The following is a 16801-nucleotide window of genomic DNA, read 5'->3' as shown; positions in this document are numbered from 1 at the left end:
AAAACGAAGTTTTGTTGTTATAAATAATTGTGCGATTCCAAATTGTAATCTTGAAGTTTTTTTTTACTAACTTGCTTGATTTGTTCTAACACTACAATAATTTTAGGTATCATAGGCTGAAATAATACCCAACTCCGGTCTTGATTATTTTAAAAAACCTTATTATAATATTAAAATAATATCATTTTTGTATTTTTTTTAATATAAAACTTAGCCCAAATCAATTTAAGAATTAATAGGTCATATATACATAACGTTAAGTTCAGAAACAATACGTCATCAAATTGTCCCATCCCACCCTATTAAATTTTACAATTATGGTGATATATATATGTATATAGAGCAAGAAATCACCGGAAGAGATGTTTTGCATGGAGTGATTTGATGGCATACATAGATAAACTATATACTATAGAGAAAGATTTTGAGTGGTGATGGTGGGGTTAACGTGAGAGGTAGGAATCTATTCGTGATCGAACACCATCGAAAGTAGCAAAAGCATGTTCCAGTTGTGTTTTCTGAATGCCTCCAAGTTTTCCTCACGGGAAGGATAATTCTCTCTGATCTGTCTCCACTCCTGGCTACCTTCCTATCATTCCAAATTTCTATGAAACTTTTAGCTTGAATTGAAATCAAGGCTTCGAAATCCACACATGCCTTTATTTCTCCAAATGGTAACATCAAAAGATTTTTTATTTTATTAACAAAAACATCAAAAAAATTTAGGTGGAGACATTGTTCATATATAACAATAGTGAACTACCTCAAATTTATTGATGTTTTTTTTTTTTCATTTAACAATTATAGTTCAGTTTTGCAAAACTTACGATATCTCAATCATGAAATGATGTTTAGATTATGAATAGTAAACCACCTTAAACTTTTTTTTTTTATTCTCATTCTTTTTTAGTTGATTCCTTTTGCTTTTTATTTAAATTGTAGCTCGGTTTAACAAAATTAACACTCAGTAAACTATGAAATGATGTTTGAAATCATGAACACACGAGACAGTATGAAATAAAAGAAATATTAAAAAAAAGAAGATCAAAGCGCAACATAAAAGAAAGACAAATTCAATATGAATTGCAATAGTTACCAACATTGTTTTCTTTTTCTTTTTTTCTCTATAATTTTTCTTTGTCACTTGACTTTTTTTATTTTCAATTTAATACTTTCACATTAAGTTGACTTAAAATTGAGTTTGATATTTTATTTCAGATGGCTTTATACAAGGCTCTGACGATGTAAAAAATAAGTTTTGACATTGACTTAATGCTCAATTTGAAAAAATAAAATTTAATTTTATTGATTCAAACCTATTAAAACTTTAGTGACCCAAATATAATTCTTAATTTATTTTATTGAATGCATGTATATATAAACTTTGGAATAAAAAAACTGTTATTATTTATTGACAGATAATTCTCAATTTATTTTATTGAATGCATGTATAAACTTTTTTCTTGATGGTAAAAAAAACCAATAACAACACCTACACCTTTTTTGTGTGTTACGAAAATGATCCATCCCACAACATAGCATGGAGAATTAAACAAGTTCTTCTTTGTACTAAAAAGATGCAATGCATATGTTATATTGTTCATATGAACAATAAAAGTAGGTAAGCTTTTTCTTCTTTTTTTTCCCTTTTCCCTTTTCATTTCTCATTTCTCTTTTCTTTTTAATTTTTTAATTTTTTTCTCAATTTTATCCTCATATTTTTTTAATAGTTGTCTAGCTTACTTTTGGACCTGGCAAGTGAGTAGGGTCATGTCGAGCTAGCTCCTGCATGGTTTAATTTTAAACTTGAGTTAGATAAGGAGTGAGGTCAGAAGATTTTTTGTTTTGTCAATCTCATCCTTTTTCCCTCTCAATTTCATCCTTAAACTTTTTTTTTTACTAGTTAGCTAAGTTACTTTTAGATTGACCAAGTCGATCGAATCATGTCGAAGATACTTTCACATAATTCAATTTCATCATTTCTTGCATACTCTCACATCTTTTTGTACTGGCTAACTCATTAAATAATAGACGAAGACAGACATTTATATTCCAACCCGTAGATAAAAACATCAACCCCGACTTCATACACATCTCTGATGACAAGTTGTAAACCATGAGAGTATCACTGTCTAACAAAAATAAGGAGCAGAAAATGACTCAAATAGATTGGATCTATCTATACATAACCCAAGAAGCGTGTTCCTTGATTCCACTAAAAACTGAGGATGCACCCTATTAAAATATTTTCAAGCTTCACCATCAAAATGGTGCACCATCACTCCATCTGTCACATCATGTGCTCAGCAGTCTTTGGTGACATGAATAACCTTTGTAGTTTAGGTGTGATTAAAAAGTTCCTAATTTTTCTATATGTGACAAGAGTCATTTTCCTGTCAGTTCTGGGTTTATAACAAGTATGCTCACATATCCTACACTGGGTCAACTCTGCATTTTCAAGGTAATATAACACGCAGAAGTTTGGACACATCTTAATTTATGGTATCCCAAGCCAAGGGGTTTCATCATGGATTTAATAAAATAAAAGTTCTATTTTAGCCTATTTGATTCAGGTAAAATGTTTTTCACCAATTTAACAATTATATTGTAATCAGACTCCCTCAACCTATGATCTGAATTTATAGTGAATACTTGTGCAATGACAGATAATTTACTGTGATTTGTGCATCTATTCCATAATAGTTCATCAGTTTTTCAAAAGATAAAAAAAAATATAGTTGTGTTTGCATTATGCTCTTTGTCTACTATTGGACATTGACTGACATAACCCTAATTCTTTCTCATCACATCCATAACCCCATTCCTATAAGCATTACTATTTTCGTCTACAACTTCATGCACGTTGTTAAAACTAGAAATTGACCCAACCATCCTTTGTACCATGGTTTGGCGAGGAACATGTGATTTGTGCATCTATTCCATAATAGTTCATCAGTTTTTCAAAAGATAAAAAAAAATATAGTTGTGTTTGCATTATGCTCTTTGTCTACTATTGGACATTGACTGACATAACCCTAATTCTTTCTCATCACATCCATAACCCCATTCCTATAAGCATTACTATTTTCGTCTACAACTTCATGCACGTTGTTAAAACTAGAAATTGACCCAACCATCCTTTGTACCATGGTTTGGCGAGGAACATGTGGTTCTCCATGCGCAAACTACTGCATGTATCTCTCTATAAACCTTTTTTTATAGAATATGCATCGTTACAACATCTACATCGAGAAACTTTTTATTTTTACACCTCTTACATAGACAACTAATATTGTCTTCACTAATATTTCTTAGATTAGATAATGCATAATTAATAAAATCATGAACCCCTTTACAATAATTCATCCTACGCAACCCTTCAGGTGAATCTCGATACATCTATGACGATAATCCATTACTTATATCGAACATATATAGAATATTGATGACACCATATATTAATTAATTATGTAAATTAAATATATAACATAATATTGGTTTAACTCAAACTAAATCAAACTATTTTAAGAGTACAACTAATTCATTATCACTTATCTTCGTAAATTTTAATTTCTATTTATTTACTAAAAATCTCAACTCAACAATAAAATTAACAAAATATAATACAGATTTGTTAAATAAACCATTATTTATTTCACCACAAAACTCCTAAGTCAAAAATTCAAATTAAATTTCATCAGTTTACAAACAAATACAATTTCATAAAATCTCAAACAAACCCTAACATGTACAAATTATATATTCGTACAACGAATTTTTATGGAATAAAACTATAAAATAAGAAAACAAAAAATGGATAATTTTGCTTATTTAAAGTAAGGAATCTTCAATAAAATTTGAATCAGAATAAGGATGCTTACAAACTAAGTGTTGAGATGACTGGATCTATAGTGAGAGGTTATTTGTGATAAAATTAGAGAGGGTTTGTGGTGTTTGTTGTAAAGAAAAAATGGAGAACGAAGAAGAAATGGGTGGGGGTCATTTGTCAGGTCATAAATTAAATAGTACAGATAGGTTTATCGATGGATTTAATCGACGAGTTTAAATCATCGATAATTCTGTCTGTAAAAATAATATGTCATCGTATATTTTTTTTTTCCATTCCTTCTTTTTCCACTGTAATTCCCTTGATATATATCGAAGAAATATTTTTATTGGTGTTTATTGATGGCTACTGTAAAGGCATATTTAGTCAAAAAAATTCATTGTAATATACAGATGAAATATTTTTTTTTGGTGTTTCCATTTGTATTTGTCAATTTTATGAGAGTTAAATAAGTTGGTTTATTTTAATTAGATGATAAAAAATTGATAACGACATCAGATGGATCAAATAAAAAAAATACTCACGATAACCTTGGAAAACAATTTTTTCCAAAAAGAGATAAATGATGTAGATCAATTCTCATCCCATTAAATACATAAGGATAAAATTGGGTGAAAAAAAGGACCTTAAAAAAGAGGGTCGAGTCAACCCAAGTTAGCATGACAAAAATGTAACCCTAATAATCAAGGCTGAGCCAATAGGGTCATTCTCGCCAAACTCGTGATCCAAAGCATGGAATTAAGATAACTGATAGGAAAGAAAATGAAAAAAAACACAATATTTTTTTTTTAAAAAAATATCAACCTATATTAACTTTTCAAACCTATGACCCAGGTCATTAGACTGAAAGTACCTCATCTTGAAAAACCATGAAATTTAATTCCCAATCAATCAAATATTGAAAGATAAAATTAAAAAAAATAATTTCAATTATACAAAAGGATTAAAAACCAAAAATATCAATTAAATGAATAAGGATAAAAATTAAAATATAAAATAAATTTTAATATTTGATTGAAGGGTAAATTGAAAAGAAAAAACAATTTTTTAACAAAAGGATAAAAAAATTCAAAAGAATATGGATTAAATTTGAAATAAGAAACACAAATAAATTTTTGATTGAAGGGTGAAATTGAGAAGAAAAATCAATTTAACTAAAGGAAAAAAACCAATAAAAAGAATGATGACCAAATTGAAAAAAAAAACATATATATCATAAATTGGGATTAAAGGGTAAAATTGAAAGGAAGCATAGTTTTACAAAAAGGCTATGAAAAAAAATTAAAAATAAAAAAAATATGGACCAAAGTGGAAATCCTCATAAATTAGAGGATACTTTTAAAATTTTACATTGTCAGCGTGAGTTTCGAGGGGAGGAGAGAGGAAAAAAGTTTCGCTAGTGACAAACCATGTCACCACTGACTGCACACACCACCCAAAAAAAAAAGGACTTAGTGTCATTTTCAATGACATGACAAAAAAGCTATTAATTTTGGTTGTAAGGAGGTGTTGTAATTGCTAGTCAAAGAGAGTAGACGCCTCCCATACATTAGAGTGTGCTAAGCAGCTCTATTCATTATTTTTTTTATATTTATAAAAAAAACCAAAATGTCCCTCAGCTGGCTTGATGATAACAAAAATAATTGTGAAAATACAAAAAAGCCCCTTGAAGTAAACACATTTTGATTGTTTTAATTAAAAATATTCACTTTTAATTATTATTTTTGCTTCCAAGGATATTTTGATTGTTTAATTGTGTTTTTTATTTTTTTTATTTTTATATTTAATCAAATATCAAATTTCCTCTCAACAACAAAAAACCATTGTTAAAACACTAAAAATTCCTTGGATGCCAATTTTATCATTTTTATTTTTAAGGATATTTTGATCATTTCATTATGCTTTTAAGATGAAAAAAAAAATACTTACTTGTTCTCAGTCAAATTTGCTAATGACTAATGCATTATACAAAAAGATCTCAATATCCCTAATAACCAATTTAATATGTTTTGATTTAAAAGACAAAAACATCATTATATTACTGTTAAAGTGAAGAGTGCAAATAGGTATGTGTTTTCAGTGATTTTCAATACTCAATTAGCTTATATTAATATTATTATATGATTTTTTTTGTTTAAATGATTAGGGGTTTTTTTAACCAATTTAATTTACTCTAGTATGTGCATGACTAGCTACAGGGGAAATTAATGTCTTCTCTAATGTTCAAAAATAAAGGAGAAAAGAGAGCATATTGTACCTCTGTGGGTCAAAACATAGTCTGTAGATGAGGAATGATGCATTGATTGAATCCCAAGACCAAAATGAAGATTCACATCATTGATGTACTTGATCTTTCGCCAATATTGTCTCCACAATGTTTCTCAATGTTCTAATAATTAAGGAGCCTGACCTCCTGAATTATTCTCAAAACTTAATCCTTTATTTACGGTACCATTTTCTCCCAGATCTGTGTAAGTTTCATCAAATTAATTTTGAAGGAACTTAATCACTTATTTTACTTCAAGAGAAAGCATTTATTGGATGATCAAGAAGGGCTACGACATGATGCATACGCAGTTAAGATCAGGTGCATCCACCACACAAAAAAAAAAAAAAAAAACAAGAAGAAGAAGAAGAAGAAGAAGAAAAAGAAAGAAGAAAGAAGTGTGCCCTAGCTTGTTGCCTTGCTTCAATATTCATAAATTCACGCAATGATTATTGAATACTTGTAGTATAGAACCGAGATATACACAAAGGGAAAATAAAATTATATTTGATCCCACCAAAAAATAATAAGAAATTTTTTTCTTATTAAAAAATATTATTTTAAAAAAATTAAAAAATTTTATCTTCTCTTTGTATGTATTTATCTCTCATATGTATTGTAAATATTCAGAACTGTAATTAAGCACTATAAAATTACTAGAAATGGAGAGGAAAACGGGACTTCATAGCTTAAGGGGGATTTTGAGAAATTAAATTCATAACTCACTTTCTTCCAAATATTTTGGAGGATATGATGCGAGTCCCTTAGCTACATGCCATGCATACATAACCATTTTTATATAGTTAATCACACACACATTTGATATCATCTTCAAATTAATTAGCTTGTAATTTCACATCATTAGTCTGGACTGTTGGAGAGAGATTTCTCATGCATGTATGTGTTCGGATTAATTTATAGTCGAACCCTAGCTCTTAATTAGTTTCTTGACACTTGCATGTTCATCCTGAGCAACACAACTTCTTTATGTGATATCAATTATTTGATTATCCTTCCCTTGCATCCATCTTTTCAACAGTTAAAGAAACTGAATAATTGATACAATCTGAAGCATCAATTTTAGCATAGTTTTTTTTGTATGATTTTGTTTGGGACATCCATTGGTAGGTCATGTGTCAACTGGCAGCTGGGTTTGCTTTAGAGCTTTGTCAGCATTCAAGCATGGACAAATCAGGACTTCATCAATTCACATGAGTGCCCATTAATCATCACAACCAAACAATATAATCCAGACGCGTTTAGCCCTGCTCCCAATTTGTCCCTTGCACACTTAACCCTTTACTTTTTTTAGGGTTTTATATATATATATGGTCTTGCTCATCCAATTTTGGAGTTTTATATCTCAATTAACCTCCAGGGTTAATCTTGATTTGCCCCATATATATACACATAATATATATTACGTCTAGCTAATAGTTAAATCTTTAGATTTGTTTTCTTTTCTTTAATCAAATCATTTCTCAACAGGATAGAATATGTTAGTAAAATTGAAATGAATGCTAGATTGTCCATTGAAGGGCAAGCCACTGCTGATTTTCAGAATTTCCATACTCTAATTATGAATAACACACCATTTATTTTTTAAAATAACTAAATTTTAATTTCATAAAAATTCAAATATATAATAATTCCCAGATGGATTAAAGTGAAATTACATCCCGACATTAATTTCCCACTATCAATCATACATATTCGTATCAAATAATATCAACAACTAAGAATTCCATTGATGGGATACATATGGTGCCCATTTCGTTTCTCTTATATAATATAAAAGAGAGAAAATTTCATCCTGTCATTTCGTTTTTCACCAAAATAACCTATACAGCTTTTTGAATTATATGCACATTGAGGTGATGTGATCCTTATCACACTGAAATAATTATACCAATGTGAAGAAGTACAATAATAGCAGAGGAGGAGCTTTAAATCAGACTGTACCTGGAAACATCTAGGGATATACAGTTTGAACTGTGCCAAGAGAAGCAGATAGTGTTGTTCAGCTGGCATTTTTTGGAATTATTGCTCCCTTACCTAGAAGATTGCTTCATACATAAATAATTTTCAAATAATAATCAAGAATTGAGAGGCACATATTACTGTTTTATATATAAATTAAACAACTATATACTGTCAGCAATCAATGCACATATCTAAAGAAATTAGCTTAATATTTTCTTATTCTGGTAAAAAAAAAAAGATTTATTTTTTTTATTCTTATGAATATGATAACTTGTATATATAGTAAAACAAACATGTGTCGACATAATCTCTACATTATCAGATGCTTTTCTAGAAAATATATATAATGTTGTTTAGTGCCAACATTTGTTTAAGGATGCCATTTGATTAGGTTCTTCTGGTTTCAAATATGTATATGTTGCTCTCGTGACATTCCATAATATTATTTTATGGCATTCATTCTTATATTAAATAATTAATTAGACGGACAACTTGCTCTCTGAATTCCAAAGAAGATTTGGAGTTATTATTCCCATTACATTTTCAAAACACACATGTAATGTAAGCCACTCTTTTGGAAGTTAGTCATTCATACTTCCAATTTTCATTGCTTTTCCAACTTTTTTTTTTTATTAATTCTTTGTTTACACATAAAGAACTTTATGCTTACCCTACAGAAAATTAAAGAATGTGAACAGAATATTTCATTGATATTAAGAGACAGTTCTGTTCTATTATAAATTATTGATAGAATTACTAATAAAATATAATAATAAAAAACTCAACTGTTGGTGATTTTATTCCATTAATAATTTTTAATATTGATAGAATCATCGACAAAATATTTTATAGTTAAAGTCTACTTTTACCGCCAATTTTCCATAGAAATACATAGGATTGTTTAGTTTTTTTTTTTTTTTTGATAATAAACAGGGCAAGATCAGCTCAAAAAAAAAATGAATACAAGAGTGGTGACTAATACGAGACAAAAAAACAACCTTAATTATTTCAAGAAAAAGCAGCCAGACTCTCAGAAGGATGACTATTTAGTTTGTAGGTTAATTGTATGTGGAAATTACTCTTATTATTATTATTATTATTATTAGAAGTAGCTAACAAGCTCACGTGAGTTGTATTAGGTAAAAAATATTCACATGCAAATGTATGTGAAAGACAACAAGAACTAAGTTAATAGAATAGAACCATAAATTCCTTTTATATATATATATAAATATATAGAAGTTTTCTTTAATGGGTTCGAAACGGTCGTGCAAACATGTGAATTGAGAAAGACAAAATTTAAGACAAAAATGCACTCACTTTCTTCACCCATACAGGGAAAGGATGTATGTCTTGTGAACTTCGTACCTATAGGATTGCCTTAAATCGAAGGGCAGAGGAAGTGGGCTTGAAATGCGTGGTAGATGCATTTTCTTAGGCTAACTTTCTATACTCTTTAGTGGCGAGTAAATAATTAATTTCGTGTTTGTAAAATATTTTTTAAAAGTGTTATTTAATTGAAAATGCATTCATATTAGAATTATTAAAAAATATTAAGAGAAAATAGCCTATTCATCATTTAAAGGTTAGCATGGTTGTCATGGACACAGGTGGGTTTGTAGGTCTGAAGGTTTTGTTTCAGCTAGATGGGCTTCTTTGTAGTGGATATTTTTAGCTTAATTTGCGAACGGGCTGCTGGAATATTTGCAAGTATACCTTGAGTCCCCCAAGTTTAGTGGGGCGACTTGCATCTCCTTGAGATGCCTAGACGGATTGCCTTTTTTTTTTCTTTTTTCTTTATTCAAGAGTTGTTCCAATCCAAAGCTACTTAAAAACATGGTTCTAAAATCTCGTCTGATTAAGCCTGACGCGACAAGTCAATCCATGAATTTACCGATCAAAATCTTGAATCAAGCCGAGGTTTTTTTTCATTCTTACAAGTCATACAAGTGTATTAGCTACAGCTTGGCTTAAATTATGAATCTTGAGAGGCTAAAAGGAGACGTTGCCCTCCTAACTATTGAGCTAGCTCTCTTGACGTATTGATATTCAATCCAAGAGAGCAAAAGGCATCTCTGCAATCAAGTAGCTAGTGGTGTGAGGGGGACACTTAAAAGTGAAAAGATAAGCACAAGTGAATCACACATGTACTTGCAAAATTTGCCGAGGATTATGCAGCGACAAGATAGAAATATGAATGTTAAGGAAATAAACTAAAAGAGATATGCCCAAATCTTTAAGATTCATCATGAAATTAATGACGAAGCTCCAAGTTTCAATAGCTTAATCATTTCTGTAAACATGCATGTAAAGGGACCCAAAAAAGTCACTTTAGAAAAATCGAATAGATATCGGAATTGAATCCAAGGTTGTAGTTTTTTCTTTTTCCATAAATTCATCGTATTAATATTCACGAGAAAGGTGTGTTTATCTTTGTTTATTTTCATGGTACAGTATTTGTTTTACTTCATTTATAAATTTATAAATATTTAATTAATCAATACACATCACAGTTAGAGATGGAATCAATAAATTTTGTTTGGGGACCAAGTAAAAAAAAATCTAGGAGGAAAAAACCTAGAAACCGGTTCAAATATATACTGATATTAGCTATGAAAAGAAAAACTAACCTATATATATATATATATATATATATATATATATATATATATATATATATATATATATATAAAAACTCTTGAAAGAAAAAGACATTACGTAGTTGTGATGATAGAATGATATCAAGGTCGCCAGCAACCCAGGAAAGTTATGGAGGCTCAAAATGACATCCATCAAGCTAGCAGTACGCTGGACCCATGAAGGAAAGATGCCTAAACAGGTTCGAGGATTTAATAAGATTGGAGCCTACTTGGGTGGCTGGTGGAGCTGTATGATTAATGTCTATATTTCACGGCTGTGAATTAATCACCCCTTCAGATTTTCTGGAGCTGACATTTAATGGTTAAGAAGTCCAATTAATTCTCCTTCGATTATCTAATTTTCATGGACACATCTCAAATTAGTCTCTTCACTATCAAGCAATTCTCAATTTGCTCTCCGAAAGAGTACAAGTGCATTCCTAAAGTTTCACATGTTGCTCAATCAAGTCCCTGCATTAATGTATGTTGATAACATTAGAGAGCGAGTGAATCCTTATAGATTAATCTTCCATGCAAACTTTTATTAATAGGATTATTAAAATTATAGTAATAATTGTTTTTTAAAGTGTTTTTTAATTTAAAAATACATGAAAATAATATGTTTTTTTATTTTTTAAAAAATTAATTTTGATATAAGCACATCAAAACAAAATAAAAATATTAAAAATATATTAATTTAAATTAAAAATAAAATTTATTTTTTTAAAAAAATACTTTTAAAATACAAAAATAAAAATTCTACTGTTAGCAAATCAATTAGAATATTGAAATTGGGCCCTTAGATTCATTTCAATATTTTGTTTTTTTGCTCTTTCTCTTAAATATTTTCAGGCACTTGTCCTTATGACGTGTAAATTCCATACACCCAAACCCCAAGTACGTATGAGCATACCCAATATATAGAATCTTTACTCTTTAGTACAATCTTGTCAGAACAATATTATCTCACCGAAATTTGTCTTTCAAAGATGTCATCGTTTGTCATGCATACGCAAACATCTTATGATAAAATATAGAATAAACTAGTTATATATCACTCGCGTGATACCGCGTGTTAATTTATTTTTATTTAAAAAATATATAAAAAATAAAATTTAAAAATATTATATTTTTTTTATAAAATTATATTTAAAAGTTTTGGGTTTGACTGCGATTCATCGACCATTTGTATTGTAGTCCGAGCATGAGCTAATCCATCGTGGCTCCTGCATCACTCTGTATGTACCTAAGTTTGAAGTAGTTAACTGGACGTCTTTCCTACTTCTTGAGTGGCTTTCATGATATGTATAGGACCCACACTCCCTCTGATATGAGATTCAGATTCAAGTTCATAAGATATTTGATAGTTAGGCAGCAAAGCAAGCTTAGCTTTTTCCAATATCACTGATCATTTAACGGATTAGTAATTATTCCTAAGTATCTAATATATATATATATATATATATATATATATATATATATATATATATATATATATTAACAAATATACTAAAACGTGTGGGGGATTTACTGTTTCCCCACACACAAAACACTGTGGATTACTGTTGTAATTCACAGTGTTTCTTTTCTTTTTTCTTTTTTTTTACTTTTCCTTTTCTTTTCTTTTTCTTTTTTTTTCAACTTTCTTATTTTTTATTTCTTTTTCATTTATTTTTTTTAAAATTATTTTTGTTGATTTTACCTTTTAAATATTGACCTGGTTAAAATTTTTGCTTTGTAATTTTTTTCTTTAAAATACTATGGATTGCTGTGATGTTTTTCCACTTAGTTTTTCTATTTTATTTCTTTATTTTTTAAAATTATATTTGTCGATTTTTTTTAATATTGAGCTGATTGAGAATTTAGTTTTGTAATTTTTTTCTTTAAAACATTGTTGATTGCTACAGTGTTTCTCCGCATGATTTTTTTTTCTCCAAAATTATTTTTTTTTATTTTATTTTTTAATATTGAGCTGGTTAAAAATTACAGTTACAATATGTGAGGAAAGCACTGTAACTTTTTTTAAAAAATTACTGTTCATTGCTACAGTGTTTTTTCCCATGTGGTTTTTTTTTAATTTTTTTTCAAATTATCCTTTTCAATTTTATTTTTTTAATATTAAGTTATTTGTGAATTACAATTACAAGTCATTACAAATAAGGCTAAATCATGTGGGGAGCATTGTAGCTTTCATCACAAAACACTGTGAATTGCTACAGTGTTTCCAACATGATTTTTTTTTCTTTTTTTGGTGTTTGTTTTGTTATTTTTTTTATCTTAAATTGTCTCTGTCGATTTTTTTTTTAATATTGAGCTGATTAAGAATTTAGCTTTATAATTTTTTTCTTTAAAACACTGTAAATTGTTGCAGTGTTTTTTCATGTGATTTTTTTATGATTTTTTTCAAAATGATCTTTGTCGATTTTTTAAAAATATTGAGTTGGTTAAGAATTATAATTACAATAAAATTAAATCATATGAGGAAAGAGTTTTAGTTTTTCTCACAAAACACTGTGGATTGCTACAATATTTCTCTAAATGGTTTTTTATTTTATTTTATTGGGAAAAGCGTTATAGTTTTCCTCACAAAACATTGTCAATTGCTACAATGTTTTTTCTCATGGGTTTTTTTCCTTCCAAAATTATCTTTGTTGGTTTTTTTTTAATATTAAGTTGGTAGAGAATTTAGCTTTGTAATTTTTTTTTTCTTTTTATTAACTGAAAAGCTAAATCATGTGGCGAAAGCACTGTATCTTTCCTCACAAAACACTGTAAATTACTACAAATCATTTTGTTCAGTCTCTAAGTTTTGGATCACCAACACAACTTTTATTTTCGTCATGAAATATTTGCTCCATCATGCTTTTAATTTCTATTACTTATCTAGTGCTGGTTCACAATTATAACACTATCAAATACATTTGTTTTATAAGCCTGCGGCAGCGCGCAGGCATGTCATCTCGTGTATATATATATATATATATATATATATATACACACACACACACACACACACACACAGGGGCGGAGACAGGGGGTGGCAAGCAGGGGCTGGGGCCCTGCAAGAAAATTATTTTTACAACCCTCCCTTGATAATTTATATAATTTTAGTTAAAATAATAACATAAGTGCTTGCACACTTTTAAAAAATACTATTTTAAAAACATCACAATATTAGACATCTTTTGTTTTTAAGTTATAAAAAATCAGCTATTGAAACTCATAAGTGCTTGCAGATGTCTTAATAATATTTATGAATAGATAAAAAAAAATCAAAATGACAGAAATCATCAAGCCATTTGCTTTGTTGCTAGTTTGAATCAAGGGTAGGGTATGTAATTGTACATGAGTATATTTCTATTAGCAAGTCATGATAAATTCTCACAGTACATGCATGTGCTCCTTCTACAATACAATTTAACAAGCTTGGACCACTCACAAAAGAATTTGTCATTTAGTACGGTTTTAGTTCATATGGATCAAATCAATCACACTACAAGAAGCATGCATGACTGCAGTGCTCAATGATAATTTTGATCCACATGAACTCAATTCCTATAGTAAGTTTCAGTTTCTTGTTAATCTATGTATGCGAGTGGAGTTTTCTCAAGCGAGCATGTAGGACTAAAGCTAGGAAAGTGCCAAAAAGACAAAGTGATCCCCATATCATAAAAGTGCTCCTATAGCATTCCATCCCCATGCATTTGCCATCTTCATTACCTTCCCTGTGATAAAGAAGTGCTGCCGAGTAGCCAAAAAGGAAGGAGCCTATAGGGATATTGGCAACCACAACATTATGATTGACACTGAAATTCTTAGTGCCAAAAAGCTCTGTTGTTGTTGATACAGAAATGGAAGTGATTGCCCCAGTACAAACACCTATGATGGCGGTGCTGATATAGAGCGAGATATTAGCTGTGTTGAGAAGTAGGAAGAAAGCTCCTGCCATTGGGGCCATCAATACTCCTATACAAGCTGGTCTTGATATCATGTACCTACTCCTGAAAAGAAATTGAAATCAAGCCTTTAATTTCCTGAACTACTATCTCAACAGATGGAGATTGTTGTTTAATTTGCAGGCACCAAAGGGAGGGATATGGCATTGAATAAATCTATAAAATTTAGGTAAATCATAAATGCAAATATCAAAATCCCTTTATGATTTTGGAAAAGCACAGGCAGAAAATGCTTTTCTTTTGCCCAAATTTTATGGTCAGCATACAACTACCAACGGTAGCAGGTGCCCTCTACAGTATTTTTGAATGAAAACACCATAAAACGAAAGTATATTTATGTTAGAGAGAAGACGAAGATAGCTGGAACAGAATGAATATGTTCCATGTACTTATTATTTTAAAAAACAGAAATTTATTTCAAAACTATTTAAAAAGATTATGCTAAATAAACATATTTCTATCTTTTTATATTTATCTTTAATTTCTATCTTAGATTATAGTTTTTCTGTATTTATCTCTTTTATCCTGGATGCTCTAATCATGTTTATTGAAAAACATAGTAGAAAGCATTTTCTAAAAATCCCATGCCTTTTGATCTTAATGAGTTGCAGAAATTGACAAAGTAATAAAAAAAAAAAAACTCAAGGACAGAGATTGAATTTACTTTGACAAAAAGAAGTCCAGGAGAGATGGCATGAGTCGGCCAAAGAACCCGAATGAGGAAGACAAAGAAACTAGAGAAGAAGTCCCTGAGCACCCACGAGACTCAGCTATTTGTCCCAAGTTATTCAGATAAACTAGCCCGAGTGTTGCACCAGACAAATATACAAAGAAATACAACCAAAAGTTAACTCTTTTTAACATCAACATCACCCCAATTTCCTCCTTCACACCCACCTCACCTTCCCTTGTATGATCATCTTCCACTTTTATCCCACTCTCTATTCTCTCAACATGATCACCGACATTCTCCTCTATATACACCTTCATCTCTCCATTTAAGAACTTTTCTTTCATCTTCTCTGCCATTGGAATCGCAAGTGGGGCTAACAGGAATACTAAGATACCAATGGCATTGCATAATGGAGGTAACCTACTTGACACGGATCCCAAACTGCTGACAACAGCATAGACTCCTGTGGCTATTGTTATCACAAACATGACTACGAACCCAACCTTCATGTTCGTGCTAGTTCCAACATTAACATCTCTAACAAATGGTGCAGCCACCACACTCACTAGTAAAGGTGATAAAGAGCTAAGAAGAAGATAGGCTTTAGCTCTTTTAACAGGAGAAAAGGTGAAGGAGTCAACAAGTACTGTGTAGATTTTAGCACTCAATCCTTGATAACTAGTGGTTAATCCTACAGCAACTTGGCGATCAGAAGGGAAGTTCTGGATGGTAACAACATAGCAAACTGTGTTGATCCAACAGATACTATTTCCTGCCAAAACAGTGAGCAAGAAAATATGGGCATAAGAAAGGGAGGAAATTTGATTTGTTATGAAGAGATATTGCAAACCGTAACCAGCCAAACCAAGAGTTGAACCAATCAAGAGGACTACCCATAGAGGAAGATAAAGAGAAGCAATGCCAGAAAAGAAACCAAATAGTTTTCCAGCATCTGAGGCAAAAGCAAGGTTGTTTAGCTGAACTTGAGACATAGAGAGGAGTTGTTTGAGTTGGGAGGAGTATGCAGGAAAGTTGCTGTTTGTTCCATTTACAGACTGAAGCCATACGATACCCACAAGGCTTAACCATTGAAGGGTTTTTGAAGCCATGGTAGTTAGAGGTTTAAACTTAAAATGCTTCGAAAGAGGTCATTTATAGGGGTGAGAGTTTTGTAAAATGCGGCTAAACCGTACAAATTAACACCTCTTAAGTTGGAGGCCACTTTGATTGGACTTCTTGGAATTTTTTTTTCTTATTTTAGTCCTTCAACTATAAAACGATTTGAATGACACTTTTTAATGTTACAATCAGCCCAATTTAATCATTGAATCTCACATATAAGTTACATGTTTTCTTTGAAAAATATCAGAAAGTCATCAAAAAATTGTATGTTGAAGGTTGTTGTAGTTGTTTTATTTTATCATTTTATCAATATGA

General features: G+C 30.1%; 1 protein-coding gene across 1 annotated transcript; it reads right to left on the bottom strand.

The window, feature by feature from the left end:
- Positions 1 to 14013: 14013 nt before the first annotated feature.
- LOC133669487 (protein NUCLEAR FUSION DEFECTIVE 4) lies at positions 14014 to 16521 on the bottom strand. Its single transcript, XM_062089650.1, has 2 exons — positions 15356 to 16521; positions 14014 to 14736 (listed from the first exon to the last, which is right to left on the bottom strand). The coding sequence occupies exons 1-2, from the start codon at positions 16471 to 16473 to the stop codon at positions 14319 to 14321; spliced, it is 1536 nt and encodes a 511-aa protein (XP_061945634.1). The 5' UTR covers positions 16474 to 16521; the 3' UTR covers positions 14014 to 14318.
- Between the last annotated feature and the right edge of the window lie 280 nt (positions 16522 to 16801).

This window comes from Populus nigra, chromosome 12, assembly GCF_951802175.1.
Source record: "Populus nigra chromosome 12, ddPopNigr1.1, whole genome shotgun sequence".
Classification (NCBI taxonomy): domain Eukaryota; kingdom Viridiplantae; phylum Streptophyta; class Magnoliopsida; order Malpighiales; family Salicaceae; genus Populus; species Populus nigra.
The sequence above is the reverse complement of the archived record's forward strand: the minus strand, read 5'-3'. Positions and strand labels throughout refer to the sequence as shown.